The following is an 18,281-nucleotide window of genomic DNA, read 5'->3' as shown; positions in this document are numbered from 1 at the left end:
AAAAGAAACCCCAAGCAACCTTTTGATGTGCTTTTGGTGCGCCCACTGCATTTTAAAATTGTATTTAGAAAAATCACAAGTGGTTAATAATGAGTCAGTAAGTATAGTTTTAAAAGATAGACCAGAAGTTGATGGCTGCTTCAACAAGGTCAGAGGTATTTAAACTGAGTAGAAACAGTCTCTGGTTCCCCTATGGGTGCCATCACCATGCAGCCCCAAAGGACAGAGCCCTGGAGAAGCCAAGAGTGTGAATGACATCGGGGCCAAACAGAACATTGTGCAGAAGAGAAACTCCAGAATTTTCCAGAATTTTCCTCCGACATCACACAGCGCACCACTGTGGCATGCGCATGGTGCTCATTATCTTGCCTCCCCAACAACCACCCGATCACAGACACACAGGAGAGGAACTTGTTCCTCAAAGAAGAAGCCTGCTTGAATCCACATCTCCATGCCTGGATATGCACATTTAACACTCTGAGAGTATTAAACCAACAGCTGCAAGATCTTCACGTCAGCAGTGAAATTTTTATGTTCTGGTTTTCCTAACAAATATTTAAGCAGATGCAGAGCATGTTCTTGTCAAGAGCCTAAACCAATGAAAGAGCCTGAAAGAGGCTGCTGAGACAGAAAAGCATAGGTAACTCCTACACATGTGAGAGTATGTCATGTCTATAACCAGATTTGGAAGATGACACACTCTCCATTTTGTAGGTGTTTCCAATAATGTATCATTTAAGTGATTCAATTTTTCAAGAAAATGTAAATCGTTTTAAGGAGACACCCTGTGCTCATTGACTTCATCTCATGTGAAAAAAAACACAGCATACCTGGAAGTATTTAAACAAGTCATGAAAAATCACACTTAGTGCTGGTTAGTTTTGTTGTAGTGATGTAACTGAAATGTTGATGATGCGTTCTCATTTTGCATTAATGACTTTCTTTCTGTTCTCCTCATGTTCCTCCTCCTCATTAATGCCATGCATTTAACCCATTGTGATGTGTGCCCCTTGGTGGCTGTTCATGTTTTGTTTTGGTTTGGTTTGTTTTTCTGTTTAACTTACCTATTCATTTATTTTGGAATGCTCATTTGGTAATGTATGGACCCAGACCCCATTGATCCATTAGAAGTTGATTTTTATCCTTTGCTTGATGATTTCCCTACCTCAGTCCCAGATATCTCCACCCCCATGCTCCCACCAGTAGGTGTCCAGGCTGTTGCACTTACGCATGATGCAGTGAGGGTCATCTGGGCAGACAACTCTGTCCCAAAGAACCAAAAGACTACGGAGGTTCGCTTCTACACGGTGCGATGGAGAACGAGCTATTCAACAAGTGCTAAGTACAAGGTGAAATTTGAACACTTTATGAATTTATGAGCTATTCCATTTGTTCCTATCTTATTTGCAAAGACTCTGAATTGGATTTTATGAACTTCCCTCAACCAAAATTCCCATTTCAGTCAAAAGGAAACTTGCCTCAGTAACTACTGCTTCCTAGAAACCTAAGTGCTTAGTTGGATGAAAATGCCGTATTTTAATTCCACATAACAATTGTTGAGAGTTTTGATCTTTAATCTTTACAAATCAGATATAAATGAGTCACAGATTTTGTAGCACAATAGGGTAGCATGAAAAGGAAGAAACACCAATTGCAAACCCACCCACACCATATGGCAATTCCACCCATCCATATTACATATTCCCAAATAGCAAAAAACTGAAGGTTAGTTCATGAGAAAACTCAATTCAAATGGATATGACAGCAGCGTGATTCTTTCTGTACGAGAACTTCTTTTCAAGCCCTAATGAAAGCAGTACCAAAACCCATGCGGTACAGCAAAAAGATATGGTGGGGCAGGGAATGGGAAGGAGCAAGCACAGCCTTTAGGCTTTATTGTTTGCTTTGTTTTGAACAATAAGCTATCTTTCCCCACTATTGTCAGCTTATATATTACGTCTCATATAACATCCACCTTCCCCATGACGAGCACGTCCTTCCTCCCCTGCCCTACTGTAGTAGTTGTTTTTGCTTGCCTAAAGGATCATATTGATCCATAGCAAATTGTTTGCTATGGATGTATTTGTATACTGCAAGTGGTTGCCTCATTTTTTTACTGTTCTCTGTCCTAACAAAAGCAGCCTCATACAAGTCATTTTTACAAGGACTGTGGAACAGACCATGCTCTATCCAGCACTGAGGCTCCTCTGATTAGAGCCTGAGTGATGTTTCTGAATATAAGCTGGCCTCTATAAACCCCAGGAAATGGCTCCCCACCTCTTTCAGATTTGGGCTACACATACCCTACAGACTTTTAATCTCAAGATCCTTCCCACGTAATTTTTTGAAGACGTGGGAATGATGGTGGGGAAGCTCTTGCCTTCAATCCCTTTGCTGCGTGTGATTTTTCAGCTCTCCCCCTTCCACGTCTCTGCAAGAATTTGTCTTGCTGGCACTCGGCTGAGTCCACATGCTGCTACAAACTCTACATTTCAGTTGTGCTACTCCTGACTTGTGTTCACGCCCACTGAGAGGAGACTCAGGTCAGCTGGATTTTTGCTACAGGTGCTGACCCACTGTAAAGCCTTTAAATAATAGCACTTCTTTACAAGGTCTAAAAATCCATACCTTGCTTTTACATCTACTGCCATACTTCTGTCAACCTCAGATGCTGACATGATGTTCTGCAATATTAGACCCAAATTTTGTATGCTCATGCAGTTGTAACAAGCTCATGGATAATTAAAGGTGCCAAAACAATGCATTGGAATGTTTTGAATGCCCTAGCTTGATCTGACTCCTGTTTAGAGGTGGGTTTCCATGCCTAACAAAATCAGGACCATAGCACAGGGAAGCACAGCAAGTCCCAGTTTGCAGCTCTAGTGATGAAATCAAAGCTCCAGAAAACACAACCTTATGTTTCGCCACTCACAGACAACCATAACATTTTCTCTAGTTTTCCAATGCATGTACTGACCTGCCTGCAGTGGAAAATGGTGGGTGATAAACAAAAATTATCAAAAATAACCTTATTAATCTCCTGTGCAGAAGAAGCATGTCCTGCTTGGAGGTGTTGATCTTGCTGGCTTTCTGCAAACATGGGCGGGTGGACGTCTCTCACAGAGCCACCATGCAGGGCTCTGGAGCTGTCAAGGAGCAGGACACTGAAGAGAAGAGGAGCAAGAGGGAAACTACCATATTTTTTGCCACCATCTCTAGTTTGGCCAGTCCGTGGATGACATGTGAAGAGCTGGTCTGATTCATTTATTCCAGTTCAATCACCCAGAAGCAGAAACAATCAAAAAATCTTTCAAGAGGGTCTGTTTTCTTGAAATAACCACATTGTTTCAAGGAAACAAGATAAAACCTACTATGTTATTCTTTGAAAACAGTGGGGAAATCTTCCATTTTCTTCAGAGAGGTTTGGATCAGGCTCACAAATAAGTTCCCAAAGCACTTGCCTGTGCATTGGCATTGAATTTCCAAGTCTGTTGGGATTTTCCCATTAAAGTCTCCCATTGCTTCAAAACTGTATATCAGATCTAATATAACGGAGGGTTTACCCTTTCCCATTGAAGTTGGAAGTTTATAAATTTAACTTTGCCCTGCCAGCCTTACTTTGTATAAACTGTCCCAAACAGGCATGGTGTGGCATTAGTAAAGGTACTTGCTGCAGTTACACCCCCTTCATCTCAGCGTGATACTGACTTCAAGGGTGTTTAGACTATTGAAATGCTAATATTTAGTATTGAGGGAAACAGTCAAAGAAAAACACTCTGCTGGAAACAAATAACTTAATTTTTACAAAAAAAAAGAGCCCAATGTCTTTATGTTCCACTAAAAACAATTTTGTCCAGGAATAGATTCAAACCCTATTGTTTTTTTCCATGTGAATTTTTCCAGATTGTGTGTAGTATCTGAAGACTTCCATACTGATAGTTATCAGATTTAGTTACTCTCAGTCATGCTGAGGCATACTTTATGCTGTAAATAATTTAATTTATTCCAAAATCTTTTATGGGGGAGAAAATTATTATTCTCTATATTGAAATACAACCTTTAGTCAAAGAATAATCTGTATAAACTCTAGCGGGTAGATTTTGCCATCTCTGGCAAGTGGCTGAGTCATTTGGCTGAGTAGTTTATGAATACATAGGTTGTAAGTGATGTTCTTTGCTTCAGGGAGACTTTTTATAGAGGGAGATTCTCTGCTGGAGTAAACCCCTAGTACAGGTAAATTGCAAAACTGCTGATTTGCAAGAACTAGGAGTTTTAATTGAGTATGAAAATTATAAAATCTGGTATTGTATTAAGTCTTCTTGTTAAGTAGCATGCAAAACATCTGTCAGAGCACTTGTGATAAAACAACATACGATGTAGGCACATATAGCTCATTCATTAATGTCTCTGCAAAGTAAATTTCTCCCACTCCCCCTTGAATACTACTGCTTTATTCTGTGGTGTGGTGGAAACCTGATGTCCCATTTTTAGTAAAAGTCAATTTATTTTTGAATCATCTGATCATTAGCATCAGAATGGCATTACTGACGGATGCCAGCAAGATGTCTGGTTGTGAACCGCTTCCCAAATGTGAACCTCAAGCTAGTCTTCTGATGCAAAGTCGTACGTGTGTTGCCTTTACTTAGTAAAATTTAGTCCATAGGTATATAAAGATGTAAATGTGCGCACCACATTTAGGCACTGGCCTGTAAGTTGTTGATGCCAGAGGATTGCACACCGAGCTCTGTAGCTTGAAAAGCATGAGAATTGATTTTATTCAGCTGTCACCAATTTGTCCGATAATTTTCTTCTCACTTGTCTCCTTTGATACAAGTGCAGTTTGGCTCCAATTGTTCCCTACTGCAGGCTGAGGTAAAAAGCTAAATCAGCTAAAAATAAATGAACAATTTAATATTCACATCAATATCAATATATTTAGTTGTTTAAACATATCACAGTGAGGCAGATCAATAATATGTTATAACATATTATATTTAACCAAGCAAAAGTGTGGTTTATGAACACAAAAATGCATCTCTATGCAGGGGTCCTGGATCATGTTTCAGTCTCTATCATAAATATGTGCTAACGCCAGGAACTGGGAAGCCTTAGTCAGGATCGTTCTAGTGGTAACAATGCTTTCTGAGCCTCCACTAAAAATCAGTAGATATTAAAAACTTTTTTTTTTTTTTTTTGAAGGAACTCATCAAAGAGTCTGGAAATGAGTGTTTAAGTTATGGAAACATTCCTACTTTTTTTGTCCTCTTATGGGCATAGATGAAGGACATAGGGGTAGCTTTCAATTTACATTTGAAAAAAAAAAAAAAAGTGCATGGCAAATTGCTTTATCTGGGAAAAGAGAAAGAGAAAGCACCACAATCATTTGTTTAACTGCTTATGGTACTAAAAGTACTCCCATTAAGTTATGCAGTAGCAATAGAGCTATTTTGCTTGAAAAAGGAATCCATTGTAACTGTGTTTTTCTTGGATACCAGCAAAAAAAAAGTTGGCTTTAAAGACATTCTCCACTTGGTCTCTTTGCAGTCAGCAGATACGACCGCTCTGAGTCACACCGTGATAGGTCTGAAGCCAAACACCATGTACGAGTTCTCCGTCATGGTCACCAAAGGTCGGCGGTCCAGCACCTGGAGCATGACCGCGCACGCCACCACCTATGAAGCAGGTACAGCAAGAGCTGCCGGAAAGGCTTTCTCTGGGTTTTTATTTCACATCAGAAGCCTTGTTCGAGTCCATCCTAATGCCATAAACCAACAGCATATCTACAAAATTAACTGTATTTCTTCAGCTTTTTTCATGGCTAGCAAAGCTGGGCAGTCATTATGCCAAGCTCTGGTGTCACTACAAGAAGTTAGGAGATGGTAGTACATGTGTGTGAGGTTTTGCCCCATAATATAATGAGTATCTGTGACTTTTAGAGGTAACAATTTAAAACTGTTTTCACGTTTTAGAGAAAACCTAGATCAGGTGCGAATAATTGCTCTCTTATTATTAAATGATGAGTTTGCTACTTTAAAATTTTGGCTTGCAAAATTCTATGTGGTTTTGTCTCAAGTTCATGATTTCCCATCTTATCCACTTCGTAGAAATGACTCAGTGACTTCTTCTATCTAATGCACATCCTTCTTGACTCAAGGTCTTGACTCACTGGTCTGTTCATAGTGCTATGTGGACACATTTTAGCCATTTGCTGTGCAGTGTGCTGGTGACCAATGTATCAGTCCAGCCAAGACCTACACTCAGAATTACAGGGACTGAAACTGTGTATGCAAAATTAGAAACAGACACAGAAACAGGGGAAAAAAAAAAATAATAGTCAAGTGAGCAGTCTTTTCATCTTCTGCACTATTTATTGTAAAGTCACAATCATCTACCTTGTGCAAAGTGTTCAATTATATAAATTCCCTGCTGACAATTTGATAAGGCATGTCTTCTATGCTCAGTGTTTTTATACATTTCCAGCAAGCAGCCATTGTTAAGATTAACCATAGGCTCATAATTAACAAACTGCTGTGGCTGCTCCCTCCCTGGAAGTGTTCAAGGCTGGGTTGGATGGGGCTGGGAGCAACTTGGTCTGGTGGAAGGTGTCCCTGCCCATGGCAGTGGGGGTTGGAACTAGACGATCTTTAAGGTCCTTTCCAACCCAAACCATTCGATGATTCTATGAAATTTACTTTGAAGGCTTAATTTAGCTACTCTTCTGAAGCATTTGAGTGGTCTTTTCCAAGCAGGAAGGTACGACCTGAAAGATACTTCAGATTCTGAAGGGGACTAAGTGCAGTTTTGATAACAGGCACCAGATACATATTATATATAACCCTAGTTCAGTGGGATAAAAGTATGTGAAAAGGGATGGAGATATAGTGCTCTCTGCAGATAAGAACATCCTCTCCAAAATGTAATTGTTTCTTTTGATTTTGCATGCCTTCAGTTAACCACAGTAGGGAATTACTAGGACTGGGCTTTACTTCTAGTTATCAGGTAGGCGTTAATGGCAGCACAAATTCTGATCCCTAGCCTATCTTTAAACAAGGGTGGGGTCTTCCATTAAGTTTGCATTTCTTTTAGAATAAGCTATTGAGACCCTCTCTTGAAATTCCGAGTAGATTTGCTTTTAAATAGCTCCACTGAACTGCATGAGGTTGTATACTGTAGAATTACTAGATTTTCCCCGTTCTTTATGATTGCCTATATATCTTGCTATACCTTGTCCATAGATAAGAACATCTGTGCTTTTGCTTAAGATATTTTTCTTCTTCATCTCTTGTAGACAGCAATAAGTACATTTGTACACCAACGTAGTACCTGCACTATATTTTCCCAAGGCTGACTGGTGGCCTTGAAAACACTGTAGGTGCCATTACAAATCAGTTTCTACCAGCAGACACCAAATGAAGTCTGCTGGTAAATATTGATTTGTTGTGGTTTTTTAAATGAGAACCACGGTACATGCCAGTTAATTAACAAAGGGAAAATAAGAGGGAATATATGTGTCCTTAGATTTTCCCATGTGATTGCAGTGCAATTATCTGAGCTTGATGGAGCAGCTCTGTTAATTAAGGGCATCCTGCACTGCTGATCTTTATTGCCTATTTTGTACCCATTCCGCATGTTGAATTTCCTGTAATGATATTAAAGACTGTACATATCAGCATTGATACAGAATTCTCTGGAGATTACTGCCATGGCTAGGGAGAGTTGTTATGCCCATAATTCAAAAGCAACTCTCAGAGCCAAGTTCCATCCCCAGACCTGCCTGCACAAGTCTTACTGATATGAGGGGTGTTAATGAGCACTAAGGGAAACATCTAAAGCTTTGATTTTTCTCATGATACCTTACGTTCACAATCTGCTGAAAGCAGAACACAACTTCAGCCGCTCAGCAGGACTCATGTGGTAGTCACCAGCATGGGAAGCCTATGTTACAGGACAGGGCTTAGAAGCCTTACTAGTTTAACCTCACAAAAGACAGAAAGTCTAGGAAAGGAAAGGGTGAGTTCATGAAAACATGGGAAAAGGATTAATGTCAGAGAATGGGAAACAGTGTTTAAGGTAAAGATGCTGTGTACATACAGACAGATGCACTTTGGTAGAAATACAATCATTTATGTGAAGTTGGAGAATATTACAGGATAGGCTTAGCAAAAGTAAAGAGAAGGGAAATGTTGCTTTTAAAATCAGGTATGATTTGTTTATGAAAAGGGTTATCTCTTGCAGTTCCCTGAAACAGCAAGGCACTCCAAGAACTTCTTCTAGTACACTGTTTTTAAACTGATGACTAAGTGTCCCAAGCAAGCTACAAGCTGAGTAGCTTCTAAATGCAACACAACCCTCCCAAGAAACAATAATAATCAATAGTGACAATAACAATAATGCAAATATCCCTAGCCACATGAGAGCTCACGTCACAATGGGCATTACCAAGGATTAGGAGACTTCTCAAAGACCTATGAGCCTGCACTGTGGCTTGCCTACGCCAGGCTAGGAAATATTCTTCCAGCAAGGAGCAGCTGATGTGACAAGTCTGAGGTGAAACACTGCGAGTTCCAATGGTGATGTCTCTGGACATATCAGACTGGATGTGTTATTCCAGCACATGTAGCAAAGAGATAATCCACCATAAATCTACCACAAAAAGCATCAGCTGGCGAGTAGTCACCTACTTAGTAATATAACAATGGTGACAGAAACTTTTGTTGTTTGTGTACAGATTTCATGGTTGCTTTCTGGATCCCACTTTTGAAAAGTTCAACTGATGCAGATACCATGAGACCATCTGCTCAGTGTTATTTCAAAGGGATCTATTTCTTGTGACCAGAGCCCATACAGCAGCTGGCTCTTCCCTTCCTTCTTGTTTAAGATCATTGAATGTTCGTCACCCTGAAGATTTGTCTCTGTGCTTTAGATCACACTGGTTTAGCTCAGCATGATTGAGCAGATTTTTAAAGCTTTACCTTGTAAAGTGACTTTGGAGCAGTTCTTTGAACCTTTGAGAAAGTTGTCTAGTGGCCATATGGGTGGGACACAGACAATGGGTTGCCCTTACACTGTGTTCTCCTTGCTGTTATGCTGCCTATATGCTCTAAGTCATCTACAGCCTGTATCAAAACTAACTAAATGAACAATGAGCTCAGCGCCAATGTATTACTCCTCTCTCTTAACTATTTTTAATAATAATTGCCTATTTTCCCTTTCGCCTCCACCATCTTATGATCTGATTTTAAAATACCTGAGACACTGTGCAAGACCTCATGGCCAGCATTAGTATAGCAGGGTGCAAAGCAGACACTGCAGGCTCAAAAATCCAACCTTTAATCCTTCTTTAATGCAGTGGAAGTAGAAAAGCTAAGAATTTTCTATCATGTCTAAAACGTCCCAAGCTGAGAGTATATTTAATGAATATGCTCAATTATATTTGCTTTATACTGGTACATACCTACAAATGTTCCTGATATAGAATGTACAATATTATTACTGTTATTAAATGTATAGGGCTCCCAGAGTATATTGGATGTTCTTGGATACCATGGTGGTTGTTTAGCTGTGAGGCAGGAGGAAAAGAGCTATCCACCAAATCCTAATATATATTCATGCAGTGTTTTGTACAATTGCCACTATTAAAATATCTCTGCTAGACAAATCATATGTTACATGTTTGAAATGCATCTAAGGACACTTGCATTTGAAAAGAAGTAAGAAAGTAGTAAATGCCTACTGAGTAGTTGATTCCTGCTATGGTGTGCAAGCAATTCAAAAGAAGGTGAATAACTTCTGTTTTCAATTATTTTCATTATTTTAAGCTCCAACTTCTGCTCCCAAGGATTTGACAGTCATTACACGGGAAGGGAAGCCCCGGGCTGTCATTGTCAGCTGGCAGCCGCCATTGGAAGCCAATGGAAAAATTACTGGTAAACATTTACATTATCTTGTATTCGCCGTTTATTTACTGTTCTGATCATTTGCTGCTTTCACTCTCTGTCTCTGTTTTTTTTTTTTTTTTCTTGGGTGCTATTTGATCTGCCATTATTTTATTTTTCTCTTACTTTTATCAGCCAACTTGGTCTAGGATTCAGAGCAATGTTGGGAATACTGCAAGATCTAGAACTCATGGGATGTAAATCCTTTACTTTTAAATGCTAAGAACAGTAATATAAGTAAGCTAAAAAATGCAGCACTCGAAGTGAAGGTTTTGTGGTACATGCTACTCAATGATAATTAGAAATGACTATAATAAGTACTTTGTTTGGCAATAATGCAATACATGATATACATAATGATAGGTTGCTCGGTGCAGCACATCATGGGAGAATTTATTGGTAGATATTTAATTTCACAATAATGGTTTAAGGCAATGATGAGGAGGAAAAACCCCTAATATTCACTGACAAAAACTGAACTTAATGGATGCTTCACAATGACATATTTTATTTTCCAAAATACTGTATATAACCTTAGTGCCTAATTAAGAATTCCATTACAAACCTTTCATGCTAATTTAGTTTGAAAAATTTAGTAGAGTTCTATCTGAGGTTTTGCATTTAAGTGATCATTTTAGTCTGTTAACAGACATCTCAGAGTCATATCATTATTAGGAGAAGTATTGCTCATCTTCAAAAACATGCACATTATGGTCACATTACTACTAACAGTTGGGTTAGACCAGTTCTACAACATATTTTTGGGTGTGAGAATGTGTGCATACATCACCATTACTGCTAGTAACACGCTGCTGAAGCACGGAGAAATACCAGTGTAAGAGGAAAAACACTTCAGAGTGACATCCCGTGTGAACCATTAGCAGTGAAAAGCACTGGGTCAGATTTTAACAGTTGTAACTCAGCAGGGCTTCACTGGCATCAGATGAGCTGCTGTGAGTTACACCAGGAAAATATCCTGCTTTATGTTACCAATAAAATAAGGATATATTTCCATGTGGACATCACCCAGCAGTAACTATTCCTAGACTAGACTGGCATAACTGTGTATAATTTCACTCTACATTATCATCAGGACTTTACAATCCGTGACCATGTCCGAAAGGAGGATGTTTTGATGAAATAGCTCTGTTTACACTAACCTAATTTAGCCATTAGAGAGAAGAAATGATCATTCTGATGGACAACACACTGAAATGAGTGCTAATGGTCCTGATTCCCCAGTGCTAAAAGACAAAATAAAATAAAAGCTTTCCTGACTTCCAAGGCATGAAATGACTCCATGGTAGCAACTTTTATAGAGTTTTTCCATTGACAGCAACTTCGAGAGGAGACTGGGTCCCCTGTCATCCATGCTCAAACTTCTTTCTTGTAGCACTTGGTTGAAGAATGACTCTCGTAGGGATTTTTTACTGCATTTGGTCAAATGTTTCTTAGAGGTATCAAGCAGAGGAAACAACTCTTTGTGGAGAGCAGATATGTCCCTAACAACCAATTCTTCATCCCTCCAAATGCTTGAGCGAGTGTGTTTGTGTTAATTTGAGAAACTTATATATATTTTCATAACTTTATATATATTAATTCAAATGTCATGGTCAGATAAACTGCTTTAGTAACTACAAGCCTCTAAATAAAATCCCATAATGTAAAACAAGCAAAACAACCCCCCCCCCCAAAAAAATATATCACTTCTATCCTAACACCACCTGTCCATGACCAGTGTGACGGTTCATGTGGAATGAGTTTTGAAAAGCATTTTTGTTTCAGAAAAGAATAGGGAAAGAGCAGTAATAAGGCTTACACCAACTCTGTAGTAACTTTGGATCCAGGCACAAAGATGAAGTCCAGAAGACCCATTCAGGCTCTGCCCGTGCCAGTAGCTCACTCCTGCGGCGTGGCACTTAAGACCAGACTTAGAGTGGGTTTTTTGCATATGACTTACTTAGCAGGCAGTGTTTTAGGGAAAAAAAAAAAAAAAAAAAAATCAAAGAAGATATAAGTTAGGCAGAGACTCCCATTTCAAGGCATGCTAGACCTCTCAGCCTTGCTCATGGGCTTTTTTCTTCTTCCCAAAATTTCTTTTGCTAGCAAGGTAATTCCTACATACACTTACCATTTTCTAATACTTCCACTCTCTAAGTTTTAAAACTTTTCAGTTTTATTCAGTGTTAAGCAGTTATTGTAATACTCTAAGTTACCAACATTCTGAGTTACCAAAATTTTTAATTCTTCATTCTTTTCCCCAAAATACTTTCCCCTGTAGTTACCAAGAAATATTGCATGGCTTCCCATAAGCACCAAGTAATTGATGTGTGTCATTAATGCTATTTAGTATTATTTCAGCACTGAAACTCTAAAGACTTATATAGTATGGTTTATGGCAGCTATCCGACTGAATGGTGCACCTGAATTTGAGAAATGCACTTGAAACAGCCTTTTAATGTGTGCTACCTCTTTTTTATATTTGTTAAATCTATATTTCTTACAGTGAATACTGTAACTGTGGTTTTGTTCTAAAAATAGACAAATGTGTGTTGCCATAACATTCCTCAAAGCTAGTTTGACTGGAGGCCTGCCAGCCCTGCTTTTAAAAATAAAACCTTTATTTTTAAGAAATCTGAATTTTATCTGTATCTCATAACAGAAGCACATTAAAATTTGGTTGAAGTACTAACGGAGATACTGTGTCTATTCAGCTTACATCCTCTTCTATACTTTGGACAAGAATGCTCCAATTGATGACTGGATTATGGAGTCCATCAGCGGTGACCGGCTCACCCACCAGATCATGGACCTCAACCTGGACACCGTCTACTACTTCAGAATCCAAGCTCGCAACGCCAAGGGAGTGGGGCCCCTCTCTGATCCTATTTTCTTCCGGACGCTGAAAGGTTTGGATCTGTGTCCTCTGGATATTGATGATACATAGAATTTTCTTATGCCTCTGTGGGAGTTTTGCAATTAATTCCGTGTCAGCCAGAAGTGATCCTGCTACCTGAAACTATTATTGAGAGTTAAAAGCAAAATGCTACATCCAGTAGTTGACAAAAGTAAACCACATAATGAGGCAGTGACTGTATTTTTAAATTCAATCAGCTGGGGAAAGTGCTCTGACACCACCTAACTTTCTACTATCAATAATAAAGATAATTGGATCTGACTGGATTTCTCTAGGGAGGTCCCTTTTCATTTTGGATCCTCCGGTGACTGTAGGAACCTGTAATGACTCACTCTTATCAGCTGAGTAGGCATGCAAAATTATGATTAAAAATCTCAGCAAACTGAGATGCAATTTGACTTTGCGTGGGGAAAGTTGTTCCAGATATTTTTCAGTACCTGTTATTAACAAACTAATTAATACCTGATCCCTCTCCCTTAGTGACCAATGAAAAAGAGCTGCAAAACAGGGGCACCCATTATTTTTTGTCTGGTATTTCAGCACCAATGTGTCTATAAGAGCAAAGCATTGCACTTTTATCAGACTCAATTTCAAATTAATATGGAGAGATATTTCTCTTCTCTCTTCCCTGCTGCCTGTCTGTGTGAAGCCCTGACATGATCTACCCAGAAATTATTAGTTATGAAGATGTAAGCAATACTATCGTGTGCGGGAAGCAGGGTGCTTGCTGCAGCTCTACTCCTTGTATTTTAACTGTCACTCATTCGTTTGCACAAAGGTATGAAATTACTTTTAGAAAGATGTGTAATTAATGAAAAACTCAAATGACATAAACAGCAAACCTATTCCAGGAAAGAAGCACGGCGTATGAGTGAGCACATTATTGCTGTGTCTTCTCTAGAGAAAATCCAGGGATTTGTATGCAAAAATAACATCTTGGCAGAAGCTAATAGAAACTGGATGCGGGCTGGTCCTAAGTCACGACTGGAGGGGAATTAGGGAAATTCAGTCTCAAACCTGTGTCTGTGAGGCTCACACTCAAGCCTCTTTTTAATCAGTTATAGGTGACATCATTTAATGCAAGCTGTACGAAAGCCAAGCAAAATGACTGCAGAGAAGGGGAGACACACCATCATTCCCTTTGGAGGGTTGGCTTGCTTGTTTGTTTGACATGGGCTTGTATTTGAGTTTTGTCTTTTGTCAAACTTTCACGTGAATAGCCAATTTTTCTGCTGGCTCTGAGGGCATGAGGGGAAACTCCATTTTCAGCCATTAAAGAGGGCTTTCAATGAATGAGCAAGCGTCCTCAGCAGCACTGGCAGAGAGTTCCCCCTTTTTCCTTCACCGATATTGGTGTCTCTAAAGCTTGCTCTCGACTATTCAGGCGAGGAGTGAAAAGCCTTATACAACAATTTTCATGAATTAGAGAGAGTCAGAAAAAAAAAATGAAAAATTGTATCAATTTGTTCTGAGCTTATCACCGCCTGCCCAGGTTTGCAGGACTTCCTTGTCCAAGTCATGTTTCACTTTGAATGAATTATTGGTAAGATCCTGATTATTCATTCTCCACTGCCATGAAATGTGAAGAGATAGCACTTTGCGGGTGCTTCATCTCTATCAAGCGGGTGGTGCCAACTTAATTTCATGCTCACAGTTTGTGCCAAGCAGAAGATGTCTATTAGGCTGAGTTTAAAATGAGTTGAGGCATCAAAATATAATAACATCAGACTAATGAGATATGAAAAGATATAGAGACCCAGATATCTAACTAAACCAAAAGATTTATGCACTTGATATCACCTGCTTTGTAATGTTTACACAAAGTACCATAAAACTCATTTGAGAAATGAATTCTAGATCAGACAGCATCAACAGATACCAAAAAGATGAATTTATACATTTGTTACATCTTGTAATAGCCTACAAGGACTACGTCTAATACCCTGCCATGAATACTTAATGATATCCACCCTAAATATGTCATGTTCAATACTATTCAACTGTTTTTTTGACAAATCTATCCCTACACTTGAGGTGAAAAGACTTTCTGAAGTCTTGAGTGCATTCTGAATTATGCAAAAATGTTGGTTTCCTGCCCTTAATGATTATTAACAGAAGATATGTATGTGCCATATGTTAATGCGTGCTCGGATGGCAAATCTATGTCCTGATCAGAGGGAGTTTTAAATCACCAGGCACTAAACAAGCATCAAAGATCCACTAAGTCACCCACTGTCTCATTTCATATATTATAGCACATAAAGCTCCTCCAAGGAAACCAAGCCATTACTTGTGTTGTAATTGCAGTGTGAGTATTTGTAGTGACTTTCCTTTACTAATGAAAATGTAGTGATCTGTGAGAAAGAGATATGTTTAGTAGTAAATAACACTACCACGGAGCAGTGAGTTTATATTCTTCCACCTCAGCTCCACTGATAATAATAAACAGGCAAATGGGGAAATCCTTAACTTATGTAAATTGTCGTTACACTGTGAACTTCAATCAATCTACAACAGTTTACATCAGTTGAGGATCTGCTTTTCTTATGCTCTGGCTGGATAAATTTATCACTTAAAGCATGAAGAATCTGATACACACATTCTTAAGGATCTGGAATAGGAGGATAAAATGTGATTGATCATCCCACCTTTTTTTGTTACGTAATTGGGCCATAATTTGAGGTTGTTACTAGGATTTTTCTTACTCCTTACTGAGTCTGGATGACTTCAGTAAATATTATGTATACATAGACACATCTATATGTTTCTGGAACAGAAGCAGAGTGCGTCCAAATAGTATATGCATTTTGCAGCCTGTCACGCTGCATTGTCATAGATTGCCCCTGAAGTTGAAGTCCAAGTCTCAGTGTTATATTACTTCTATGGTGTATAAATGAATCATTTTTGGAAATTCAGTAAGTTGCAGAAGTAAATTAATACTGTGAAATTTGCAACTGCCCAATGAAACATGACAACTAAGGAGTAAATGAACAAACTGGTGACAGATAGACAGGAAGGAGGATTTCCTCAATGGTTTAAAGAATTTGTCGGTGATTTGTTTTTTCATCTGTTACAGAAACAAGCAAGTCTCAGAACTACCCTTAATAAATACAATTATGGTTTCTTCTGCTCAGCCATACCTATTCTGGATGTCAGCCAGCATTTACAGACCTTCCTTGTGTGCTGAGCTCCTTTAATTAAAGAAAATGAAAGAGTAGTATTCTGCTTATCAGAATCACACAAAATATTGCATCCGTGCATAGACTGAAGAAAGTTGCCTATTAATGAACCTACAGACATAATGAATAAAACACTGGATCAGATGTGTTTTTAAAGGGAAGAGTGGAAAGAGGTAGAGGGAGGCAGAGGTCGTGGGCAGAGCTTCATAACACTCTCAGACATCCCCGCCGTGCTAAGATCAGCAAGGAGAACTGTTAATGGGCTTTCTGCAGGACGCCAGATTAAAAGTTGCCACGGTACTGTTTCTAAAAGAGCCCTGAAGTCTCAGGAGGTGCCGGTCCCCCCCCTCTTGGCACCCCTCCTTTCAGCAAGGATGGTGTGGGGCAGCATTTCTAGCACTGCAGTGCCCTCTAATGCTGCCTCGCCGCCGTGGATCAAGAACGCATCCCAGTTCATAACGGGCACCCAACGTGAACCCCCGGTGGCATTGAGCTGCCCACCCGGCTGCGGTGCTGGGGGGGTCACGGGCGAGAGGAGGAGAAAGCAGCAAGCGCCGAGCGGTGCCAGCACTAAGGTGTCATCGGCGCTCGGACGGGGGTGACCGCAGTCACGGGCCGTGTTCTCAGTAATAACGCTTGTCCTCGGGGAGGGGAGATGACCGAGGCGTTGGCTCGGTGGGGAAGCCCAAGCTCGCGGATGCCTAGAAAGTTTGAGGCAATCAGCTCTTCTTCTCTGCATCCCTGAAAAAAAAAAAAAAAAAAAAACAAACAAAAAAACAAAAAAACAAAAAAAAAAAAAAAACAAAAAAAAAAACAAAAAAACAAAACAAACAAACAAAAAAAAAAAGAAAAAAAAACCAAAACAACAAAAAAAAAAAAAAACCAAGAAGTGGAAAGAATCATGGTTTGTGGGCCATCAAGGGAGCTGATTCTCCTCTCGCACAGGCATGGAGCTCATAGATGGGTCTGTAAATGTGAATTACTGATAGTTCAGTACCTCCATTTGTTCCTAGGACGATGCCATGATCTAGGGGAGGTTTTGTAGTGATTTTAGCAGCGAGGGGAGCAGCGTGTTCTGCACCTGTAGGCAGTGGTTATTTGACTTCCAGATTCATGTGCCAAATCACTTCTTTTCCTCTCAATTTCCTGTACTTAAAATTCTTGCATAATTTATTAAGCAGAGGACTGGTTAATGCTCTACAATCGTAGCTGCTTATGAATCCAAAGAAAGTTCAATTCCCTCAGCCATATCATAAATAGTCAGAAGTTGGAGCTGTGCAGGAAGGCTTTTAAAATATCTATTGAATTTTGAAGTCTTATCTGGTGCACTTCAGATCACGCTATCTTTCATGGTTATTATGCAAAAACATGTAAATAGTTTTAAACCTCTTTGTAAAAACCTGAAACAATGCTAATATAAGCCAGACTAAGCTTTCGACTTGTAGGTGATTTGATTGCAATTATTTAAAGAAGCAGTGTCTCTGTCTCTTTCCTTTCTGGCTTAATTAAACTTCCCAGATCGTATTGAAAAACAACAAGGGAATGAAAAAATGCTGTGGTAAAGGTTTCACATTTGGAAGAACGTGGTGAAAATATCTGATGTAAGGCATGGATCAGGCTGTGTTCGGAGTCCAGGGAGCATCTGGATGATGCTCTTAGCTGTATGGTTTAGTTTTAGGCAGTCCTGCGAGGAGCAGGGAGTTGGACTCGACCATCCTTATGGGTCCCTTCCGACTGGAGATATTCTGTGTTTCTATGATTCTGTGTTTGTCCTCGCAGCTCTCCAGGATGCGTCGGCTTGCCTGCGAGGAGCTGTCAGCCTCTAATGACATTGTCTCTTTCTTGCAGTTGAGCACCCTGACAAAATGGCTAATGACCAAGGTACGGTGCCCTCAATCTGTCGCCTTTTCTGCCAGAGCCTCGGGGCCGTGCCGGGGAGGGGGCCGTGCTTTTCACCTGGGCTGCACACCTGATGAGGCAGACACTGGTGTGATAATTAATCTTGTTAATGAAGTTCTGCTCGGCTGAGGCTGCTGCTTTGATGGGGAAGATGTAAATTTTCGGGAGAGGAAATTGTTTTGTCTCTTTTCTGAAGGACCAATTAATATGTCAAGCTTCTTTGTATGAAATAAATTTTTAGTCTCTCTGCTGCACTTCTGAATAATTCACATTAAGTATAATTAAGCTCAGCATAATTACCAGGCTCCTCTTGCACCCTTTTGTGGGTTATAGATTAAAGTTCAAAAGCCT

General features: G+C 39.6%; 1 protein-coding gene across 1 annotated transcript in view; it reads left to right on the top strand.

Moving 5' to 3' along the window:
* The window catches only part of DCC (DCC netrin 1 receptor), a 592,838-nt gene that overhangs the window by 517,776 nt on the left and 56,781 nt on the right, over positions 1-18,281 (top strand). The window contains exons 17-21 of the mRNA XM_042804693.1: positions 1,111-1,349; positions 5,545-5,683; positions 9,819-9,926; positions 12,650-12,844; positions 17,880-17,912. Of these exons, the coding sequence (XP_042660627.1) occupies positions 1,111-1,349; positions 5,545-5,683; positions 9,819-9,926; positions 12,650-12,844; positions 17,880-17,912 (714 nt within the window). The remainder of the gene's footprint in view (positions 1-1,110; positions 1,350-5,544; positions 5,684-9,818; positions 9,927-12,649; positions 12,845-17,879; positions 17,913-18,281) is intronic.

The sequence above is a fragment of the Tyto alba genome, unplaced genomic scaffold, assembly GCF_018691265.1.
Source record: "Tyto alba isolate M040663 unplaced genomic scaffold, T.alba_DEE_v4.0 Super-Scaffold_42, whole genome shotgun sequence".
Lineage (NCBI taxonomy): Eukaryota > Metazoa > Chordata > Aves > Strigiformes > Tytonidae > Tyto > Tyto alba.
This window is presented reverse-complemented; position numbering and strand designations above follow the sequence as displayed.